Source organism: Esox lucius, chromosome 5 (assembly GCF_011004845.1).
Source record: "Esox lucius isolate fEsoLuc1 chromosome 5, fEsoLuc1.pri, whole genome shotgun sequence".
NCBI lineage: Eukaryota > Metazoa > Chordata > Actinopteri > Esociformes > Esocidae > Esox > Esox lucius.
The window spans coordinates 7,057,214-7,082,401 of NC_047573.1; the positions used below are offsets into that span (position 1 = coordinate 7,057,214).

Here is a 25,188-nt window from a genome sequence, read left to right on the forward strand (position 1 = left end):
ACAAACAATTTATTTATCAAACAAGAGAATCTCTTAAGTGGGGAAAAAAGTATATTTCTAGAAAATGTAGATCTAACATCAAACCAATACCAGAAAAAATGTGTGCATTGCAAAAACCCTCAAAATATAACAAAGCTAGGTATTAACCACAAAAAATATAATCAACAACAATAAATGCTGTACAGACTAATGACAACTAAAAAGCTATACATTGCAAATATCCTTGATTCATATAATTCAACCAAACGTTACAAGAACCTTTTAATTTGATTACATAGATTCTAGAAAGGCTGTTTTAATTTTTTGGTCACTCAATACAAAAAGGTTCTCATGCTCATCTGTTTTATCGTTGACAAGTGAAAGACACGTTTACATTTAAATAAAGTTTTAAGTGTTTTCATTGCGTCCCATCTGAAAAACTCCCGGTCACATCAGGCGTACGCACGGAAACCTCAGCGCTTCAGCTGTCAAGGTCAAGGATGCTGTGAACCATTTACATAATAATCACTGTTGCTTTCTCACACATACTGCTACTACAACCATCCCCCCAAAAACTCCGACCATTATGTCGATGGACTGCAGCATTCTTACATCATCCTCACTTCCTTACCACTAAAGGTTTTGCCCCACAGACTTTTCTAGCATGCTACTACTAACCCAAACTACAACTTCCCTCTTCGTCCAAAACCACCACATTTTTGTTTCGTTTATCTGAGCGACAAAAGGCCATTTGACAAACATGATGAGCATTTGACGAACATACCCATCCAGTCACACATGACAAAACACTGCATATTATAAAGTTTGTGATAGTGTATTTTTATGCTGATGTTTGAGAAATATTTCTGCTGATATCCAGCACTTTTTACTGTTGTACTTCAATTGTGAAATTTCGTCAGTGTATACAAATAAATAAATTATTTACAATCGCAAAAAAAAAAGCAAACAAAAATCGATCAAAACATAAACTCACGATAATAATTTATGAAAGAAATTATAATACAAACTTAGTATAAACATCTTTATCCCAAAGTATTTTAAAATGCTATAAAATGAGTCACAGTCAACCTTTTTGGAGTTTGACAAACATTTTAAATTAGTAACTCAGACCCTTTTAACAGAATTGCATTCAGGATGGTATAATAAACAATACAAAATATAACTTCTTTCAAGTTAGCAACATAGATCAGTGTGCATTTGTATCGTTTCAAAGTTCGGCAGATTTTTTGGCAGTTAATATTCAAATTGATCCAATTTTTTACTGCATGCCTGAAACTGCTGTGGTCAATACAGAGACCTGTAGTTGCTGAGCAACCTAGATGCCTTTACTGTACATTGTACTCAGCCTCAAGTTGCTATCTTTTCCATCACGAACAATGTCAATGTTTACTGAATAACAAGAATTGAGTATTTACTTTCATTAATGTGAAGCTGTAGAAAGTTAAGAAAATAATTTGGAGTAAAGCACAAAAGTGGTTGTACAAAATATCCCTATAATATGTTGTCAACATCAGTTAGTTATAGATTCCTTTTAAAAGGTCTTTTACGTCTGTCCACTTATCATCTGTTTTCACTTCACAAGGAAATGTCTTTTCTCACAAGCCCATGGCCGCCCCTTCAATGGAATGTTAGAAGATAAAAACGTTGGAGGGGGCCAAGCTGAAGCTCCATTTCATTGCTGGAAACCAATCAGCAAATGACTGGTGATCATGCTGTCAGTTTCCGGTTCTTCAGCCATTTGAAGTTTTCAGTTATCTGGAAAAAACAGGTTAAATAATATTTATTCCAAGCACGTTTGTAATAACAAAGTGAAAGAATAACAGAATATCCCAAACCATAACGTATATAGATTAAATATATATACAGTATACAGCAGTATACATATAAAGTATGATTCTGGGACTTATTCAAAGCAATGAATTATGCCCTTTCTAAAGTTAAGAAATAGTCCGTGAACAAGCATCATTCTGGTATCTGTGACCAAAGTAGCACCTGGAACCCATTAATAACACACACTGGACCTTCCACTGTCAGTCAAACACATGCATGCACACCAAAGTGCCGAAGTTGTTGGAACCAGGCAATGTGACCAGCAGAAACAAAAGCGTGAATTAAAAAATAAAGCAGAGAAAACCCAGAAACCCGTTTGTGATTGTTACCTGATGGACTACACAGTTGGAAACTCTGGCTCATCTGAGTATTGGAAAAGTATTTGAAAGTTTAAAAAAAAGAAAAACACTTGTTTTCGAGCTTCACAAGCATTTCGTCTTCAAAAAGGATTAAAAAATATTTCAAATACACCAAACGATACATCATTATTTTTCATATTTTTCATACTATACGCTGCCCAGATCAGTTGGCGCTGTGATAAGTATTTAGCAAGACAGCACAATCAGATCTGGGACCAAGCTAAAATGGTACTGCAAGCTACAGGACTCACCTCTGCACTCGTATTTGAGATCGGAGAAGAACACCAGTTCCTGGGAGAAGACAAACAGGCCTAACCGTCCGCCAGCATATGTCTTGTCATACACTGGTCCTGAATCTGCCAAGATCTGTTTCCCTTCATAAACCACAACCCTACAAAACCAGTCGACAAGACAGATAAGAGACATTTAGAGGGCAGATTATTAATTGGGACTATTACAAAGTCACAATTAGAAAGATAACTTTACCAAGTATACTGCTTCCTTTTCAAGTGAGATTAAAATAAAATGCATAGAATTTTTTTTGCACAATGCTAAATATAACTCATTCAGAGAGAGATTCTTTCTGAAAAAGTTGGAATACATCTGGCTTAGTATATTTCAGTTATTCTTTGTACTATACTATAAACTGTATTTCCAGATTCTGAGTGATCCAGATTCAGTGCTGGGTCCCCTAGAAGCCACAACACTGTGTTAGCCCACTGAGCTAAAGCCTTGGCATTGGGCTGGACCTGCTCACCTGATGAAACCAGTCTTTGGTCTGTGGATTAGGTGCCACCTGTAGGCAGTGTAATCCTTCCAGCCAATGTTCTTTGGATCGTGCCAGAGAGTTCGGACCTTTTGAGCAAGGGCCAAAAAAAAGCATTGACTTCAAAATGTCATTGATTGGTAGACTATTTTCACAATTGAGGGTGCGGCCACACCAGAGACATTTATTCCTGGCTGTTCAGAATGAAAGCTGCCTGACTTGACAGAAGCCGTCTTAGATGTTAGACGGCTTACCTGATCTTTAGTGTTGCCTGTGTGCCACAGGGCATTTCGCAGGTTCTCGCCCGAGCCAGTAGAGGAGTTGACCACCTTGAGGGAGACACCAGAGATCCCAAAGGCCTTGGAGGGTTTGTCTTCCCAGTAGGTCTGGGTGATCTGCTTCCACATCACCACGTAGAAGCGACCGCTTGACTGGTAACCAAACACAAAGCCTGCATAGTCGTCGTCCCGGTCTGTGTTGACATAGAACGTCCCACTAAAGTCCACCGCGTTGAACTCGTCAAAGCCTGGGATGCGGAACAGCGGAGCATAAATACGAATACATTTAAGTAATACTTGGGTCTACTCCGTTATTTGACATCTTGCTCGGAAATGTCTCAGATCTAAATTATTTAGAGGTTCAGAAAAAAAAAGATCCTAAAATCTGATTGAGAATTACTTGAATCAGGAATGGAATGAGCAGGTAGGAAATTTGTGATTCTTGTTAGTTCTTGTAATCTGTTAGTTCTTGTAATTTTTCAGGAACTTTGCTATGCTACAAAAGAATCCAGTCAGTATTTGAAGTGAGGTTGTTCTGCTGCACTTAACAACAGCGATGCCATTGTCTCAATTTAGAGACTGCACATTTCTAGAATGTAGCAAATTATGTATCTCTAACCTAGCTCTTACAATTTGATGTGTTTTACAGCAGTCTAGGAACTAGATGCTAAGGCTATCCTACTCACCAACAGCAATGCCAGGGTCGGAGTTAACCGTCTGTACCAGCTCCTTGCCCTGATGCCTGACCACCCAGTTGGGGTCGATCTGTGCGGTTCCCTTGGGGTCCAGGTGCACCATCTGAAACTTCCGGAAGTTTGTGACGCTAACAGCGTTGTTTTCCGGACACACATCAAAGATGTCCGGAATGTTGTCATTGTCAAAGTCATCTTTGCAGGCGTCGCCTCTACCGTCACCTGTTAATGGAGTAAATAACTGTTGTTATTTGCCCAAAAGTGTCCACTTTTTAAACGAAATAGCAACATGTATTTGTAGTGCATGGTTGTATCGGTCCATCTTTGGTTGTTGTTTGGTCATTCATAATTGTCTTTTTTATTGAAAGGAGTGGTGAAACCGGTCTGTAAATCTGTAACTTTACGTCAATGGCCATAACTTCTGGCGACTACAGTCGGCCTGTATGACCCTCTAGTCTCCAAACATTCAGTACTGCTGCAATATTCCCACCACATGGATGGCAGACCATTCTGTCACTCGGAAAAGAATCACAATTCTTTCCCAAGATCCCGTAGCTTTTCACATGTCCACCAAGTCCAATATTTCTTTGCCTGCCGTGACAACTTCCACTGATACTTGTAACTATCTCAGAGGCCATGGTCTATTAGAAACAGACTCAGGGTGTTATAAAGACAGAAGGGCTGTGGCCAATGAGCTGAAAAGCCTTGTACTAGAGTGGCTGTGTTTCCTCAAGTCCATCTTCTGCTATTCTCTTATTTCACAGGGGGCCGACATGATTCTATCAAATAAACACGTCCTGATTGGGTGTGAAGAGGGTGAAGAAATTCGAGGTTTTCTCCTCGAAGTCGTTCACTGTATTTATCAATTTCTCTGTCCCTATCCCCATTTCCTTTTGACCCCCCCCCTTTCCCTGTGTCTCACTTTCCCTTTTCTCTCTCCTTTCCCTTCCTCTAAGCCCCCCCCCCCCCCCCCCACCCAGCCTGTTTCTAGTTAAAGCTAGGTAAACAAACTCCTGTTAACCCTGCATGATGAAACAGGGTACTGTGGATTAATCGGTGACCCAGATGCCCCCTGTGGAAATATAACCTCATGTCCTGGCCGCTCGGCGACAAGCTGGCGTGTGATGCCCTCTGGGGTTCCTGCACCGCGCGATGAAGTCATATGCTAATGACATCATCAACCCTGACCCAGAACTAGCCCTCTCTGTTAAGTCATGCCCGTCTGACCTGTCGGCCATACCTGGATAGTGTGGAGGCATTCAGATGTCTGTCTTCCATCAGTTTATCGTTCTTTGACCCTGTATCTGCAAGTCAGTGGATGAGTGGACGCTACCTGGAAATGGTCCACCACACTTGTGTACGTGACTAATAACTGTTGATTTTAGTCCGTAATACTTCAAGGTATGGTTACTGTGGACAGGTGCAGAGGAGCCTCGGAGGGAGATTCCTCTGTGTGATGGTAGATGTTATCTCTACTATATAGGGACATTACACAAGTCACAAATCAACCTACAGCTGCTGGCTACAAAGATCTTCACAGGCAACTACAACTAGCTAAAATTGTAGGATTCTTTATAGGAGTGTGTGTGTGTGTGTACACACACGCATGCTCATTATCCCCCTTACCATCACTGTCCAGTTGATCTTTGTTGGGCGTCAATCTACAGTTGTCCTTGTCGTCAGGGATACCGTCGTTGTCGTCATCAAAGTCACAGGCGTCTCCCTTGCCGTCCTGGTCGTGGTCCGCCTGGTTGGAGTTGGCGATGTAAGGGCAGTTGTCCAGGTTGTTCTGGTGACCGTCCTCATCGATGTCCTGGTTGTTATCGCACTGGTTTCCCACAAGGTCGTTGTCCGTATCAGCCTGAAGAGATGCCAGTCAACATTTAAGCTCGTTCCATTTTTAATCCCATAAATACTTGAAAATGTTAAACAATTTTCTGGAAAAGTTATTATGCTCCAGAAGATTCCCATGAGAGAAAAGGAGGAAGGGACTTCAGATCTGCCAACTGGGAATTGCAATGTTTGTATTTAAAAAATATTCTAACCAAATAGCAAAGTTTAGTTTTTTCACAATTTTAGAGTGCTTGTAATTGAAGTCATTTTAAACACACACACGGTTAAAAAGTGTTCATCTCCTCATGCGCTATAGTTCTGTAATGCCCACCTGGTCAGGATTATGTAGCAGTGGGCAGTTATCACACTGGTCACCAACTCCATCCATGTCGGTGTCCTTCTGGTCGGTGTTGTACACATAGGGGCAGTTGTCTTGCTCGTTCAGGATTTCTAAATGAGAATGGACCATGAACCACATGCAGGGGTAGAATGGCGTGTGCAGGACTTATCTTCCGTCCCAATCTCTGATGTATGCTTGCCTGGGCTAGCGAATGGCAATACACAACACATTCCCAGCAGGAGAGGTAGCAAATGCAAATCCATCACATGAATGATAGATAAACTGCAAAGCAGCTCATTCCTCTGAATGATTTACAATCCCCTAGTAAAAAAACTTAATTTTTTGTACCCATCGCATAAGTTCAAAATCGGAGAATTAATAAAGCCAACTCATGACTGGTTTAGAGTCGGCTGGTGCAGATATTAACATAAACTACTCATGTTGCACAGGACATAATTATTATTTTTTTCTCTGATCTCAACGAATACCAGTTCAGCCAGAGTAAACTAGTAGCATATTCATCAGTGTCAGAACCCCCCATAATATAATCATTACCGTCTCCGTCAATGTCAACAGAACACCCCATAATATAATCATTACCGTCAATGTCAACAGAACACCCCATAATATAATCATTACCGTCTCAGTCAACGTCAACAGAACATCCCATAATATAATCATTACCGTCTCCGTCAACAGAACATCCCATAATATAATCATTACCGTCAATGTCAACAGAACACCCCATAATATAATCATTACCGTCTCAGTCAACGTCAACAGAACATCCCATAATATAATCATTACCGTCTCCGTCAACAGAACATCCCGTAATATAATTATTACCATCTTCGTCAACGTCAACAGAACACCCCACAATACAATCATTACAGTCAATGTCAACAGAACACCCCATAATAAAATCATTACCGTCAATGTCAACAGAACACCCCATAATATAATCATTACAGTCTCAGTCAATGTCAACAGAACATCCCAAATATAATCATTACCGTCTCCGTCTACAGAACATCCAATAATATAATCATTACCGTCTCCGTCAATGTCAACAGCGCAGGCGTCTCCTTCTCCGTTGTGGTCGGTGTCGATCTGGGCGGGGTTGTGTTCATACGGGCAGTTGTCACAGCGATCGCCAACATCGTCCTTGTCAAAGTCAAACTGACGAGGGTTGTACAGGAGGGGACAGTTGTCCTGAGGAGAGGTGGAGTAGCAACGTTTGTTCTGTTAGTGTCCGTTTCCCTGAGAGAGGGCATTTAATACTCCATGGAGTTCATCCGAGTTGCCTATTTGTAAGCACTGGCCAAAATGATTTGCGACGACAAAGTAACAACCTTTGAACAAGACATGTCTTTTCAGGGGTTATTCAATATGTTTGCACACCTCTTAATCGATTTGCCTAAAATCAGCTCTCTTACTCTCTCATCCACGATTCCATCGTTGTCATCATCCGTGTCGCAAGCATCGCCCTGACCGTCTTTGTCAAAGTCCTCTTGTCCGGAGTTAGGCAAGCTGGGGCAATTATCCTGTTTAAACAATATAAAACATAGAAATTGTTGAAAAGGAGCCCATCTGTATTTATATTGTACATTAGCATAAATGACCAGAAGAAATCTACAGTTCATGTTTTAAGTTCATGTTTCACATACATTTCTTTACAAAATTGCTCAAGATGCCTGAGATATTCCCCATTTAAACTTTTTTGCCAACCCCTCTATCAGTTCACATTAACTTGTAGACTCCTCATACCCACTTGAGACACCCGCAGTACTATCCCCCCACCCTAAACCACCCTGGACTAGCCAGTACTATCCCCCCACCCTAAACTACCCTGGACTAGCTAGTACTATCCCCCCACCCTAAACCACCCTGGACTAGCCAGTACTATCCCCCCACCCTAAACTACGCTGGACTAGCTAGTCCTATCCCCCCACCCTAAACTACCCTGGACTAACCAGTACTATCCCCCCACCCTAAACTACCCTGGACTAGCTAGTACTATCCCCCCACCCTAAACCACCCTGGACTAGCCAGTACTATCCCCCCACCCTAAACTACCCTGGACTAGCTAGTACTATTCCAGTCTAGTTCAGCAAGGGAAGAGGAGAAGGAAACGTCATTCTTGTAACGTTAGTGGCAGGATTCGACACAGGGCCCTTTTAAGACATAGCCACAGAGAGATGTCGAAAATTGACATACTGTAAAATTAGAAAATCTGGAAGCCCTGCAGGTTTTCAGGTGGAGAACGAAGGTTACAAGGACCTTTTCCAGGAACTAGATTAAAACTTGCCCTGGACGACGGAGCTCAACGGAGGAGCCCTGTTTGTTCCAGGACTAGTGCAGGAAGGTCCATGTTAAACCGTGACCGGGGAATTGGCATAATCTGTGTCCAAGAAACTGATTTACAGAGAACAAACTCGTGGCCTGTTACCTTCTTGCAGTGATAGGTGGCGTTGGCACGACACACGAGGTTCTGATTAGGCCACCCGTCCAAGTCCGAGTCCTCTCCACAGATGAAACCGTCCCCAGCGTAGCCGATCCGGCACTCACACTTATACATGGGGTCACTGAAGTGGCTGAGATAGATGCACTCAGCAGAACGGTGACAGTTGTGGGTCTTGTCCTTGCAGGGGTTCTCCGGCTCACATACCTGAGGAGAGAAAGAGGGAGGTACAGGGAGAGTAAGAGGGAGGTACAGGGAGAGTAAGAGGAAGGTACAGGGAGAGTAAGAGGGAGGTACAGGGAGAGTAAGAGGGAGGTACAGGGAGAGGGAAAATTTAACAGATAAAGACACGGAAAGAGAGAAATGGATTTAGGGGCGGTCAGACAGACCTTAATAAAACATTGTTTTTTCTAATTTGTTATATTTTTACTGCAAGAGAGTGGAAGACAACACCAGTGGGTCTCCATGGTTACAGCTGGAAGCCACTTCATGAGCTCATTCAGAAGTGTGAGAGCAGAGTTACGTGAGACAGCTTTTTTTTTTTCTTTCTCTCATCGGCACTCCATGGCAGCTGTGAGACAATTCCCTCTCCTAAAGTCCATTTCCACACGGTTGGCCTCGGATCAGAGCCGGCTCAGTTTTTTAAAAGGACAGTGACAAAGCAGTGATTCACCAGATCTGTTATGCAGAGCAGACCTGGGTTCAACCGGAGTTTGAGACATTTAAAATAGTTCCTGTGTTTGACAAGTATTTTATTGATTCTGTGAAGGGTATCAGAACAGTTTAAAATGGTCTTTGAACCAGGTCCTATTCCATTGAAGCCTGGTTTCATGGACTTCAAAAAACAACCTGTGAAATCCGTTATGACAGATTCAAAGGAGGAACAATTTACGTATGTAAAAACAGATGGTGCGCTAGCAGCTAATGACACGCCATTAAGAACCAATACGTGAGGCTGAAATAGGAACATTGAGTGCTAACCTAAAAAAAAAAACAACAGAAAATACTGTGAGGCATACAACCTCAACTGTTACATCAGGCAGGTGGAATACAGAGTGAGAAGCTCAGCAGATGTTTGGAATCACCTTGGCTGGCTGCAGTTCTATCAGACAGAACATATTGGAAGCACACTCTGCATAATTCCCACATGCCAATAGGGATTAATCTGGACTTCTGTGGGATTTTACGCTCCACAGAGTCAACAGAGAGATTTTTTTTTTTAGCCCAGGACTAGGCTTAATCTGCGTCCGTGAAACCATCCCATTGAGTTTTAATGGATCTACATTATATGGTATCTTTTCTGCAGCTTCTTTGACATGCACGAATGTTCACGCTCCCCCTCTCAGGCTGCGTTCACGCCGGCCGACCAACTCTGACCTCTGACCTTTTACCAATAAACGCTCCAAAGAGTCAGAAAGGGGTGCTCGCCGCGTCGGAACCCGGTCGAGGCCGTGCCACAGACATACCTGTTTGTTCTTCTTGGCGGCCTCCACCCCCATGCCGAAGGGCTGGGTTCCCTTGTAGCGGGGTGGGCAGACGAGGCAGTGGAACCCCGGGTCCGTGTTAATGCAGCGCGGCGCTCCGCCAGCCCTGAAGCAGACGTCCGGCACCATGTCGCACTGAAACCCAACACCATTCGTCAGTCGGTGACATTCGGCGACCAATCAGGGAGCAGGGAACGTGTTGGTCTGAGGGCAAGTATCCGGAGTGGCCTTGATTATGGCCAGTCAGTCAATCCGCCGGTCAGTCAATCCGCCGGTCAGTCAATCTACCAGTCAGTCAATCTGCAGGTCAGTCGGTCAGTTGATCAGTCGATCAGTCGGTCAGTCTATCAGTCGGTCAGTCGATCAGTCGATCGATCGGTCAAACTGATGTATCAGGAAAAATGACAACAGATTGAGGTTGTAGCAGCATAAAAATATCCCAGTTTGACTGGTTGAACGTGGCCCAGCTGTCAGGCGTGGGTTAACATGCATGCAACCCAGGCAACGCGCCTATTTAGCCCCTGGTTACCTCGTTGACATCTTCGCAGTGGGTTCCGTTGCCACGGAAACCAACAGGGCAGGGACCGCACTCCCACGATCCGTCTGAGGCGCTGTTACATTCCACCCCTCCGAAACATGGATTAGATAGACAGCCATCTGACCCGGAACAAGAGGTGCAGGTTTTACAGAACAGTTTCAACTGAGTAATAAAACAAACGTGTGAAGGGACTAGGTTTTCTCTAGTTCGTTGTCGACATGTTGAGATGATGAAGCGAGACCAGACCATGAGCATGGGTACTTTAATGTTGACATTGATCCTCCAAAGGTTGGTCATTTTTTTCAAATGTAGCGTGTTGCTGTACAAGTCTTGCTGCCAAAACACAACGTTACCATTAGCTAATGTTTCCATCTCCAAAGTGGCCAAATGAATCATCAAGACCTTGTGATCGTCTGCCATATTTTATAATATTAGTCTGGAGGCCATTCAAAGAGCCCTTATCAAAGGAATGTTAAATAGTCAGGCAGAATGAAATAGCTATGAGGAACGTCTATGAGAGTCAGAGAGGCTGGATGATGAGTAAAGTGGATATGACACAGGTCAAATCAACTCCCTCAACTTATTCAATTCCCTCAACGTTCTCACTGACTCAAATCTCAACTCACTGACTCAACTCGCTCATTCTAACTCACTCAACTTACTCCACTTACTCAACTTAACTGAACTCACCCACCCACCGACTCACCCACCTACCCACCGACCCAGCCACCCTACTCACCGATAGGGCAGTCCTGTTTGTTGCAGGCGTTACTGTCAATGGCCTCCCCTGGACACTTCTTCCCTCCATACTGGGGTTCTGGGCTGTTACAGACACGAGTCCGGCCCCTAACTCCGCCCCCACAGGATGCCGAGCAGATCGCCCATGGTGACCATGGCCCCCACCGACCGTCAACTGCCCGTGGACAGCGAATAAACAGTTAGAAGACCAACACAATGTTTTTGTTGCAATCTGGCCTAGTTTCAAGAAGTTCAAGATAATTCTTTGCATCTTAACATATTATCAAATGTCTATAAGCTGCGTGGCAAATAATTACAGTAGTAGTTGAAGGCCTAAAGTCACACAAAAAACTAAATACTACCACTTCCCATCCATTCTATAGGCAGTTGATCATTCTCAGCAAGGAGTAAAGTCTGGAAACTATTGCCACAGTAGGGGAAATGCAGAGTGAATTTCAGCTTTAAGTTTTAAGAAAGACGGACAGACATAATGTTTACCAGGTGAAGAGTGCCCCCTACTATATGAATGGAAGCACTTGTACAACACCGTAAGTGGATTTAAAACCAGGTAAGTGGATATTATGAATCAGACCACATTAATTGTACAAACTACTTGGGGTTAAACCTGTATTTGCGTGGACCCTGTGTTGGTCCTCTTGGGCTTCCATACTCACTGGGACAGGGCTTCGCCTCGCAGCGTTGTGTCTCCCTCCCCTGGCCCTCGCAGTCTTTGCCCCCCAGCTGTGGCGTGGGGGCGTTGCAGTGGCGGATCCTGGTGATCTGACCCTCGCCACACGTCACTGAGCAGGACGACCACGGCGACCAGAGGCTCCACCCACCGTCCTGACGAACTGAACAACAGGTATGGCCGGTCAGAACAACAGGTAGGGCCGGTCAAAACAACAGGAAGGCTCGGTCAGAACAACTGGAAGGCCCGGTCAGAACAACTGGATGGCCCGGTCAGAACAACTGGATGGCCCGGTCAGAACAACTGGAAGGCCCGGTCAGAACAACTGGATGGCCCGGTCAGAACAACAGGAAGGCCCGGTCAGAACAACTGGAAGGCCCGGTCAGAACAACTGGAAGGCCCGGTCAGAACAACAGGCGAAAGAACAACTGGATGGCCCGGTCAGAACAACAGGAAGGCCCGGTCAGAACAACTGGAAGGCCCGGTCAGAACAACTGGAAGGCCCGGTCAGAACAACAGGCGAAAGATGACCACGTGGAATTCAGACTCAAAACAGTCAGATTCAAACAGGCTTTTCTAGCCTGATGTTCAGCCTTTTGGTTGTGACGTCACAGGGTGACGCCCCATCAGTGTAAATGGTTTGGACATGCACCCGCCACAACCTTACACGGCAACCGTCTCTCACCGCAGACTGACAGAGAAATACGCAGAGATGATCCCCACTCAGCAAAGGACATTGAAAATACCTCTTGTTTGAAAAGAGGTTGAATAGACATTGAAAAGACCTCTTGTTAGAAAATATGTTGAATATACATTAAAAAGACCTCTTCTTGTTTGAAAAAACGTTACATAGACATTGAATAGACCTCTTCTTGTTTGAAAAGACATTGAATAGACATTGAAAATACCTCTTATTGTTTGAAAAGACATTGAATAGACATTGAAAAGACCTCTTCCTATTTGAAAAGACGTTGAATAGACATTGAAAATACCTCTTATTGTTTGAAAAGACATTGAATAGACATTGAAAATACCTCTTCTTATTTGAAAAGACGTTGAAAAGACATTGAAAATACCTCTTATTGTTTGAAAAGACATTGAGGAGACATTGAAAATACCTCTTATTATTTGAAAAGATGTTGAATAGACATTGAAAAGACCTCTTATTTGAAAAAACGTTGAATAGACATTGAAAATACCTCTTATTGTTTGAAAAGACATTGAGTAGACATTGAAAATACCTCTTATTATTTGAAAAGACGTTACATAGACATTGAAAAGACCACTTCTTGTTTGAAAAGAGGTTCAATAAACATTGAAAAGACCTCTTGTTTGAAAAGACATTGAATATACATTAAAAAAACCTCTTCTTGTTTGAAAAAACATTACATAGACATTGAAAAGACCTCTTCTTGTTTGAAAAGACATTGAATAGAACTATTCTTGTTTGAAAAGACGTTGAATCGACATTGAAAATACCTCTTACTGTTTGAAAAGACATTGAATAGACTTAGAAAAGAGCTCTTCTTGTTTGAAAAGATGTTGAGTAGACATTGAAAATACCTCTTCTTGTTTGAAAGGACATTGAATAGAACTATTCTTGTTTGAAAAGATGTTGAACAGACATTGAAAATACCTCTTCTTATTTGAAAAGACGTTGAATAGACATTGAAAATACCTCTTCTTATTTGAAAAGACATTGAATAGACATTGAAAATACCTCTTATTGTTTGAAAAGACATTGAATAGACATTGAAAAGACCTCTTCTAATTTGAAAAGACGTTGAATAGACATTGAAAATACCTCTTATTGTTTGAAAAGACATTGAATAGACAGAGAGAGACTCACCTCGGCTGTCACATTTTCCAAGACTGCATTTCCTGGTCTGGATGGAGGGACCAGAACACGGGTTACTGGTGGCATCGCATGACCGTCCCCTCTGCTGGGTACCGGTCCCACAGGTCACAGTGCACTCAGTCCATTCGGACCACAGGGACCAGCCATCCTCACTGTCTTTAGCTGGAGAACATGGAAACATTACAAGGAGTTGAAGACAAATCGTCTTTCTCCGGCTCTGAAAAGTCAGAACCCCACCAACAGAAACGGCCAGTTTTTTCTAGGACTGTTTTATTTGTTTTTACAAAATAGGCTCAAGAGGAAAATAAAGCTTTTACAATTGAATTGCACTTAGATTAAAATAACGACAACTTCTGTAAAATGAGTGTGCCGAACTGATGACGTGAACTCGCTGCGTTACTATGCTATTACACTTTGTCTGCAGTCTAGTTGTTCTTGCTGCTGGAACGGACAAAACGCTGCAGAGAAACAAAGCTTTGTTTTGATTCCACCATTTTATATGACATCATGGTTCCATAGTGACCACTTTACCACTTCAGAGTATGAAGCCTCTAGAAGCCAACTGCTGGACTCACGTAGGACAATAAACCGCACGGACGTCCCTTTACAGAACAACCGGCTTTACAACTATAACACTACTCCATTCTCAAACAAACTACGTGTAGAAACCATGTTCATCCGGAGATCAGATCTGGCACTGAAGGCCTTCGAGAAAGGAGAAAGTTTGACAATAACTGTCTCCTGGTGAGTGCTTGGTTTTGGCTAGGTTTTACTGTTGTTTAGGGTCTAGTTTTCACGGTGTTCCGTGTCGTCACTGTCACTACGCCGTTAGACTCACTGTCAGCCGTTAGAGGCGAGGCCACCTTCTGTTTAACAAGTTGAAAATGGCAGAGTGTGGCTTTAGTGGCGGTGTGTGGGATGACGAGCGTCGACTTACGCAGACAGACCGGGCAGCACTCTCCGTCGATGAAGGAGGGACTGGCGCACGCCACGGGAGGACAGGTGATCTGGTGACACACGATCTTCGAGTCCTGTCATAAGAAACAGCACATGGTAGATGATCAGACACGTGGATTCGGAAAAAAACTAACAAACAGTGTGTTGTAAGTCTACGGGAGATCAAGCAAACTAACAGCATCGGTCACCCAATCGATAAACCACATCTCCTTTAGCGCGTTCTGCTTAATGTCTCTCTGTTTTTGAAGGTGCCGTCAATAACAGTGAAACTGGCAAGTCCGTTTGATATATTAGAAGAAGACGTCACTGCCTGTGAAATAGAACAGCAGACTAAGTGCTTTGACCTAATTTACTACAATTCTGGATGCTAGTTTCCTCAACAACAGTGACAACAGCAGGGCCTGAGCTGCCAGTGGGCTATTGGGCCTATTGTTGACCTAGGTTTTAAGGTGGTATCAGGATCTCCTAGAGTTAAGGTAGTATAAGGATCTACTAGATTTAAGGTGGTATCAGGGTCTCCTAGTTTTAAGGTGGTATCAGGGTATTCTACCTCCAAGGTGGTATCACGGTCTTCTAGTTTTAAGGGGATATCGGGGTCTCCTGGTTTTAGGGTGCTATTTGGGTCTCCTGATTTTAAGGTGGTATCTGGGTCTCCTGATTTTAAGGTGGTATCTGGGTCTCCTACCTGGCAGGTACAAGTCGTACAGCTGTCCACTACCCAGTCCTCCTTATCTTCAAACAGTCGTCCGTCCTGCCAGCACATGTGCTTCTCCTTGGAGTTCTTCATCTTCCCCAGGGCTTCCTTCATCACTGTGTTTTCCTCTGTCTGGGGAAACGAGACAGACACACAGACATGAGCAGACAGGCACACGGACAACAGACATAATTTGTGTTTCCTGTCATGGCCTGACAGGCAGTCTACAGTCTTTAAGCCTGTTTATGGATGAACAGCACGACAGACACTGTCTACAGTCAGTCTAAAAGCCTGTGTGAGGACTGAAACCAGCCAGGCAGACAGTCAAACAGTCTTGAAGTCTGTGTGAGGACTGAAACCAGCCAACCAGACAGTCAAACAGTCTTGAAGTCTGTGTGAGGACTGAAACCAGCCAGCCAGTCAAACAGTCTTGAAGTCTGTTTGGGGATACAACAAAAGACAAAGCCTAATCAACAAGCTTCCTTAATTAAAGGAACAAATAATAACATATCAAGGTATATAAAGGTTTACTCCATCCATATGGAAAGAAGAAGCAGGGAGCTTGTTTTCTCAGGAGGCGAACAGACACATGCCCTTTAGCTACGAAGCTTCTGCTACAGAAAATAACCACCTTTCGAGTCCCATATGTTCATGACCATATGGAGATGATTTGCAGGAAGTAACAGAATGCTCACAGTTGTTGCACCTTTAAACTCACTGACACGCTTGAAGGAGAGCAACACGTGAAGTCCTGTCCTCATTAAGTTGTGAAAGGGTGTGTGTGTGTGTGTCTGCGTGCATGCACATGCACAACCGTGTATTCTGAACTCTGTGGATGGGAAGCCCATCGGTGTTGCTCTATTCGCACATTGTCACCTCTGGCCAACGGAGGGGAACTGACTCCTTCTGGCAAACATCAGCACCAGATATAGAAAAAAGTGTGTGTGTGTGCGTGTATGGTCTGTCTGTGTGTGTGTGTGTGTGAGTGCGTGCGTGCATGGTCTGTGTGTGTGCATGTGCGTGTGTGTGTGCCCCACAGTATTATAAGACACCACTTGGTCTTGAAGAGCCTTGGGGACCATAACTGTATAAACTCCTCGTGAGTAGTCAGTGATTCTAATGGATCATGCCCTGACACCCTGACTGACACACACGCGCGCACGCGCACGAACAAGAAGGCAGCACCTGGGTTGGTTAAACACAGCATGACATCAGAGTGGCGCCTCTAGCTGAAGCCAATCACAACCAAGAGAATCCTTCCCCTAGCCACATGTTACCTGGCACTAAAGCGCCCTCCTCCCCGGACTCAGCTGCCATGCCTGCCTTCAGGACTTCAGCAGGCTCTCTGGACTGATTTAACAGCAACTCTATTGAAAGTCGCACACGACCATAATTCTCCAGATATCATAGCAAAGAATCAGGAACCATCACCGTTACAGATAGAAGAGTTGAGAGCAGACGCCTAAGACAAAACGGAGCCACATCGTTCCCTTTCGACCTATTCTTCCGACCTTCCCACGACCCAGCTGGACTGTACATACCACTTTTTGCAGACCGTCGATGAGGTTCCCCACGACGACACGTAGCCCTTTGAGCTCCTGGAACATGACGCTGAGCTCCTCACAGGACCGCTCACACATCTCCGCCCCAACCTTCTCCGTCTTCTGGCCGATGACGTTGGTGGTGATGGCTGTGGACGGACTCGTGTCCACCACCTCTGTGCTCTCACTCACCACCGCGTTGACCTCGTCTGACAGGTGGGGGTGGGGGGGCGGGGTGCAGAAGGACAGCGACAGAGAGAGACAGAAACAAAAGGGAGACAGAGAGAGATTTATGTAGAGACAGAAAGGGAGAGGGGTAGATAAGAGAAAAGAGAAAGAAATGGAGGAATATTTTAAGAACACAAAATATTGTGATAACGACACGTTGAACGCTAACGGTTTAGAAGTGCAATCATGATGAAGCACCAAGGACTTCAGCGTCATTTTTTGGTCTTACCCATCCCTTCACAAAAGGAAACATAACTGTTGTTCCATCCATGTCAAATACATGATCAGACATCTCAGAAAGCGGTTGCAAGGGAACATTTTAGAAACGTGTCTGCTGTCAACGTGATCAGAAAGCCAGCTTTGATCCATACATCTTCATCACCCTACACATTAGAGGGTCCTCAATCTAAAGGGGGGGGGGGGTTGTTCATCTTCGACTTCGCAACAACCTGCATAACAAGCTAGTGTCTCCTTTTATAGTGCCCTACATTAAACCAGGGTCCAAAATGGACAGAGGGCAGATTTGGATGCTGCAGAGTCAGGTTTAGTCGCTCTCCAATCGAATCATAACGGAGTTGTTCTGCTGTGGGCACAGGGGCCAAAGGGAGGTTTGGTTATAAACAGTGCAGAGCTCATCCATTATGTGATGGCATGCTATGCCACACTGGTAGGGTTCTGGGCCGGCGTCAAGTTTTCATTGGAAGAAAACCCACTAAGCATCAGGTGATCAGTCATCGGTACAGTACAGTACAACACAATGGAGCAGGGCGCACAGACAGCAAGGAGCAGTAGAATGCAATAGTTTACATTTTGAGAATTGGAAATTGGAATTAAATGTCATCAGTTACTGTTCCAGAAAATGATTGATCTTTGAACTTAAGATGGTGCTTCAAACACTGTCAAATTCCCAAAGGAACACAAAAAACACTGTTTTAACCCCAGGCCTCGCTAGTCACTCCCCTTTTGGACAGCATTTACTGGATCTGAACTGTGAAGACAAAGAAGTTGTACCAGAAAAGGGGGGGATTTACTATGCATCGCATAACCTGCGTTTGTTCTCCCAAAAATACACTGACAGCCCTGAGGTTGCCTGGTTGAAGGATGGGTTCATCTGAGTCAAACACTCAAGAGTCCAGACCCTCTCATTAGCTAGCGAGGGACAGAGAGAAAGAGAGAAGAGGGAGAGAGAGAAAGAGAGAAGAAAAAATAAAGAAAAGGGAAGGAAGAGCTCGTATTTTCTGGCAGGAGTGCAGAGTTCGACAGGAAAGGAAGTGTCTATTTATCCATCCGTTTTTCCACCTGGGGGGTTGTTATGGAGCCCGCTCTGTGTGTGTTACTGTGGTGTGTCGACTTTCCCAGGCTTAAGAAAAACATACCAGGGCCCGAGGGCTGGGTTCCAAATGACCCTGTAGTATTCCACTTTTGGCCAGGGTTCCCTAGGAACCTTCCAAAGTGGTGCTCTGAACACAGGGACCAGGGTCATACGTGGGGGGATCGGATTCCATTTGGGGCGTAAGCCCATGGTACCCAGGGTTCTCTCGTCGGGTTTTCACCAACGTGCCAAATGGCAGACATACCAATGATCAGGGTGGTCTAAACGAGTCCAAACAGAAGCACTGTTCTGACAAACACACTCGTCACTCCACATGATGGTCTACACTCACCACTCCACATGATGGTCTACACTCACCACTCCACATGATGGTCTACACTCACCACTCCACATGATGGTCTACACTCACCACTCCACATGATGGTCTACACTCACCACTCCACATGATGGTCTACACTCGTCACTCCACATGAGCCCACTCCAACAGAGTAAGCTCAACAGACCTTCCACAGGCCATGTCAGAATGAGTGGGCTTCCTGTACCCACCCACCCCCCCCCACCCACCACCACCACCATCTGTCTCGGACCTTATGACACATACCTACAACAGGACAGACCTTAAACACAACTGTTTCACCAGTATCATGTGCCGCTTTCAGCACATCGACTCTGCAGTCATTAGATAAGAGAGCGTCAGACAGACGAGCACGGTGTCACGGTGGAGTGTGTGTGTGTGTTAGGCGACAGCTCAGTGTAGTGCTGGTATCTGGGTCGGCCATCTAAATGGGCAGAGATGAACGGGTGCCTAGGGACTCTAAATCAAGCCAGGTCCAAGTCATGCCGGTCCCATTCAACCGCGGGATGTCCCACTGCGGCCCAAGCAGTGTTTTCCTTTCCTTTGTGCACAATTTCTGGTGGACTCATTCAAGTGTGTTCATGGGTTCACGTGACTCATTACTCATACTCCTTTCCTTCTTCACTCCGCTTTTGTGGTCAAGATGAGGGGATAGAAACATTCAATATTTATTTTGTTAACTGTACAATGAGGTAACAGTTTCACGTCTGTGATTTTATTACTGACTCTTTCAGCTATTATTAGTGCAATGTTTTGCCAGGCTAAAACCCTGGCTTATAAAGCTCAATTGAAGCAAAATACAACTTTCAAAAAATACATCTTTGACGTAGCCCAGTGTCTACCGTGTGTAATGTCACAGCCTCTGGGAGTCCCAAGGGGTGATGCGCATTGTTGAGTTTGCGAATTTTCACAAAAAAATAATAGACAGGCATGCGTAATAATATCACACATGCAGAGTTGACACATATACAAACATGAAATACCATCTAAATTAAAAAAATAAGAAAGCTTTAAGGTTAAGGGCTTTCTGGCCAAGTGGGCAGGGCAGAGGGGTTGGGTTGAGATTCACATTTCCACTTTAGGCATTAACACAGGAAAGCTTGGTTGGTTTACCAGGGCAGAACAGAACCTGTCTCAACTGTTCGGTTTTTCTTTCTTAATCCTGCTTTCCTTTCAAGGCCATTATGTGGAGGATCAGGTTGCTTTAATGCTAGCTACTTTACTACAAAATCACAAAGACTTTAAAAACATAGGTAGGATGTTGTAACCTTCAGCCGACGTGGTTGAATGCAGCATTTGCTTTAGCCAAGTCTACAAGGCATGTGTTGCAGGATTGTTGTAGTCGTCATTCCCTGTCAAACTTTTAAAACTGATGCTTAGCTCAAATACATTTGCATACCAGATGACATTTGAGTTCGCATTGTCCTCCAGTGAGCCTTATAAAACAGCAGTCCAGTTGAAATTGAATACACAAAGCAGATCAGGCTGGAATTTCATTAAATAAATCCCTCAATTGTCACGCGTCCTGGTGTGCTTTGGTTGCCTTGTAGTTCAGACTTGCATGTGAGTCCTTTGACTTTTTGACAACCGAATGACATGAGTCATTTTTTTACCAAAGATTCCCATTATGGTGTGTCCTGCAAAATGTCTATACTTTTGGTCCAGGAGAAGATTCAGTCCGTGCCATTGAGGGGAACAGTTGGTCTCTGAAACCGTTTGGTAATGATGATATGATACAGCACACTGGGCTGTCCCTGGCTGTGTGTGTTGGCGGGTGTTTGGCAATGTGCTGCCGTTTGGCGCGGAGCACGCTGGCAGTACTTGCTGGGACTTGTAGTGCACGCTCTTGAAGCCAGTGCGAAAGAGGGCCAAAACGAATTGACAAATGGTGGCGGGTGCCGGATGGCAACGTGTCCCAGGCCGGATGCGCTTCCTGGGCCTTGTGTTTGACATGTCGGCTAGACTTTTCCCAGTGACTCATTGGGAAGCCTCTGTGACATCTGTCAAACACAGAATGTGCGCGTTCGGCTATAATCAAACACTTGTGTCAACAGTGGCACTATAAGACGCTCACAGTCACACACACACACATTCACACACACACACACACTGAAGTTTCTGGACCTTCTCAGAAGCCCCGATTAAGGACTACATGGCCCCACACCCAAGGCTACAGCAGCAGAAAGCCAACCACATCAGCCAAAATCATGACCTCACTATGTGTGTGTGTGTGTGTGTGTGTGTGTGCGTGTGTGCGTGTACGCTAGGGAAAGTGGTGACTCCCTGTCCTTACTTCTTCCAGCATAGCATTTAACGTTCCTCTCTGTTTTATTCTCAAGGCATTACTGAGAGTACACTGCCAATAGAAATAAATGTAAGCATCTGTACTTCCTTTGTGTTTGTCAACCACAGCACGAATGTGCACACACACATACACAGGTTGAACTCACATCATTACCCTGATAAGGCTTTTTCCATTAACATGATGTAATACTGTAAGATATTTCCACATATCAGATCTGCAAGCTTTCTATGACCCACTCAAATGAAAGACCGAAAAACATGAAATAACATCAGAACCAGACAAGGAAAAGTGCATGGGTCTGTCAGGGAAATGTGTCATTGTTTTATCTAAACGAAACACAGAACCCGAGAGCTGTGAGAGGTTGAACGTGATTATTCATGCATCTCAAATGGGACACTATTCCCCATGTAGTGCAATAGTTATACTACAGAGCCCACAATTATAATGATTATATGGAGCCATTCTGGAAGCACTCTGTGAAACTGTTTCGTAACATCTGCAGTGGACAGGGCTTTTATACGAAGTTAAAAGAAGGCAAGAAGAGAAAGGTTAACAAAATGTTAAGAAATGTATTATATTTCTATTAGAATTTAGAGCAATACTACAGACACACTGAAACTACTATAGGTACAATACTACAGACACACCTAAACTACTACAGATACAATACTACAGACACACCTAAACTACTACAGATACAATACTACAGTCACACCTAAATTACTACAGATACAATAATACAGATACACCGAAATGACTACGTTGGTCCCACATTGTTTGTGCCGTCTTGGCAATTTCTATGGTCACTGTGGTACCAAACCTGGGCTGACAGGGACCATAGCAACACAGTGGTTTGGATACAGGTTACTAAGGATATTGGCTGTAACATAATTCAGCACAATACTTAAATAATTATAATTTCTAATTTGACCAACGCAGGCCCTATTTCTCCCATTTGCTCCCCAGTGAACATAACCCAGTACAGGAAGCCCAAATCAAAATGCCTCTTACCTGGTTTAGTGACTTCACACCCTTTGCTCCTGAGAATGTCATCCACTGAGGTGTCGAACATGAAGCGCACATTCTGCAGTAAACCCTGCGGGCCAGACGAGAGTGGTCGACTAAAAGGACAGTTGGTCGTCACATTTGAATGACAGCTAATGACAACTCACTTAGCAATATGTTGACCTTGAGCTACTACAGCCAGTGTCAGGATAAACAAAAACAAAGGCTGAACTTGTTATTCTTAACAGCTGACATTAGTCAGAATGACTCAAGGGGCAAGATCTAAAATGCCATCTTCCCTACACTTATGCACTGCTTTTCGGGGGGAGGGGGGCAGCAAAAGAATTGGGTGCTCTTTCCGACGCACATCACTATGCCACATTTACAGTAGTTACACCTCCTTGTTGAACCTTTGAACCTTCCTTGAATTGAGGACCATGTCTAGAGGTATAAATAACAGGCTCAGATAAAACCACAAAGGTCTGTGTAATCTGTCAATAAAAATGTTCTCTCATAATTGCAGGGTTAACTTCTTCGTAAGGCTAGAAGGTTTCTTAACTTCTTAAACACCAATTACGAGTAAGAGTTAGAGTACGCTAGAACTTTTAACTATGGTGTATAGGCCTTTTATTTTTAACAAAGGCACACCCTTACATTACTGAAGACCACAAGTAATAAAGTTTATACCTTATAAAAACACAGAAAATCATAGTCACTCGCAATCTTTTTTTACACCGCAGACTGGGAACCAAGCTTCAGTAACGTAGCCTTTACAGTATTCTACACTTACTTACCCTGAAGTGGTTTTCGCGGATGGTTCCCTTGGCCACGAACATTCTGCTCCCCTCCGCCTGCAGGTGCTCGTAAAATGGCTCATCCAAGATGAAGCTATCAATGAGACTGCAGCCAACAAACAAATTCGCGTTTTCGCCATGCACATGAAGCGTGATATTCTTCCACTGCGAGTCAGACAGATCAACTTCCTCGAAGGACACAACATTTTGGGAGCCGTCAACCCAATAGACAAGGTCAAGCGTGTTCGCGCGACCATTGGACACGATTTCAAACTGACGCTGGCCATTTGCGCCTTCCAATCCGATGAGTGTTCCCCGGGATCCGCGGTCTTGGCGCATGCTGGCTACGAACACGAAGCCCTCGTTGTTCTGTATTTGCTGAAGCATCTGTTTAAGCACAGGTGCGCGTACAGAAGGTAAATGGTCAAAGCGGATAAAGCGGTAGGCGGGATTGTCCGTGTCTTGACCACGGAATTGCTTGGCGCCGAGAGTCTTGCGTGTGATACCGCTAATTTCAAACAGGTCAAACGTCGTGTCGTCATCCATAGTAACTTCACCATCTTCTGAGTCATACAGGGGATAGACAGGGAGAGGAAATGCCAATTAGTTTAATGAAACAACATATATAAGTTGCTATAACTAGGTCTACAGCAATTGACCATCGTCCCTTCCCGGAAAGCAAACCTTGAGAAGGTTTTTGCTTCAACCCGAGTTGTAACTAACCTGATTCTTTTCATCAATCCGATACTTATTAGAATCAGTTGTGGTAGATTACAGTGACAGCTAAAATACAGATCTGTATTTCTACAGATACAAGGTTGGAGAGCAATGGTTAAAGCCAGCATATGGGTATATACTTTTACGCACAAGTAAAAGTGACTGCTACATATTCAGTCACCCAGTATGCTACATTGTTTTCGTAAATTTTGTTAGAATTTAACCTACATAGGCTGCACAAAGCGCAGCAACATCACACTCGGTTAAAATTACAATTAAATGCCATATGAGTGAATATAATGATGAGTATGAGACGAATGAACGTTACGCATACGTGCATTTACCTTGAGGTAGCGCTGAGGAGCAAAGTAATAAAATGGGCAGCAAGTTGAGACTTCTCCTGAGTATCATATCGCCTTCAAAACACAAAAGACACAGCGCTGATTATCATCGAAGGAAACAGCAAAGGTACATTTGTTAACTTCATAACTAATGACACTGTCATACGTGAAGATGACAATTCTTTATTGGCCATTTTTATTCACCCGTTAAGCTGTCACAATTAAAGCGACACCAAATTGAGAATGCTGACGTTGTCAGCATCTAGACTGCAGACTTCCATCACTTAATATCAAATCCACTGATCTGCTTTAACAATAACAATGCTTTAAAGTGGACTAACAACAAAGTAGAGAGAAAGATAAAACAGTTACGCACATCAGGAATTGTATACAGCATTTGGTTAAAGAAAAGTAAAACAAATTCGTCAAATGCATAACGTTTACAAGGACGACTTATTTAAATAACAAGATATTGGACTACTGCATTATTTACCTAAAGGATTTTGACTAGACGTAAATGAAAATTAAACCAATGGCAACCATGCTGAAATAATGCTGAAAATGCATCATGCAAATTTATATCCAGAAACTTACCAAACGAAAGTGCAAATCCCCTTTTGAAAAAATCCGTTAGATATCCAATAATAAGTGGTGGTAATTACACATATATTGTTCTAATAAATATGAATAGTGTAATAAAAAACGAATAACTCCTATAACCCGGTGCGTAAAATGTAAAGTCCACTTGGTTAACTTCGCTACATCCACAAAACGCCGGCAGGACTTTGACGGTAGTGGCAAAGGCTGAGTCCCCGTCTTTATATACTCCTCCTCACAACCCTGTCAGTCAACTTTAAGTATGACAAGTTTGGAACGATTGCTGAGGCGGAATTACATAATTCCGTTCTGATAGCGTAATAAGCTCGTACCTGTTTACAGAGGCAGGAAACGGCCCATCGTGACCCCCCCTTCTGTGAGCTCTGCAATTCCGCCTCTCTATCAAGCCCACTTAATTTACCAGATTCCGTTTCGGGGAGGAGTTATTGATGGAGA

At 43.8% G+C, this 25,188-nt stretch overlaps 1 protein-coding gene across 3 annotated transcripts; it reads right to left on the reverse strand.

The window, feature by feature from the left end:
* Positions 1–25,140, reverse strand: thbs2a (thrombospondin 2a). Of its 3 annotated transcripts, none has more exons than XM_010867355.4 (23): positions 24,730–25,140; positions 24,139–24,210; positions 23,078–23,637; positions 22,290–22,374; positions 17,058–17,266; positions 15,508–15,648; positions 14,803–14,896; positions 13,857–14,027; positions 11,994–12,170; positions 11,321–11,494; positions 10,573–10,700; positions 10,026–10,178; positions 8,548–8,766; positions 7,535–7,642; positions 7,151–7,310; positions 6,090–6,208; positions 5,552–5,786; positions 3,920–4,147; positions 3,210–3,481; positions 2,947–3,044; positions 2,441–2,580; positions 2,160–2,193; positions 1–1,755 (listed from the first exon to the last, which is right to left on the reverse strand). In XM_010867355.4, the coding sequence occupies exons 2-22, from the start codon at positions 24,203–24,205 to the stop codon at positions 2,168–2,170; spliced, it is 3,564 nt and encodes a 1,187-aa protein (XP_010865657.1). In that variant the 5' UTR covers positions 24,206–24,210; positions 24,730–25,140; the 3' UTR covers positions 1–1,755; positions 2,160–2,167. The 3 variants fall into 3 exon arrangements, with proteins under 3 accessions (XP_010865657.1, XP_010865645.1, XP_010865663.1); XM_010867343.4 differs by having other exon boundaries at positions 23,078–23,640; XM_010867361.4 differs by lacking the exon at positions 2,160–2,193 and having other exon boundaries at positions 23,078–23,640; positions 24,730–25,139.
* Positions 25,141–25,188: the final 48 nt, after the last annotated feature.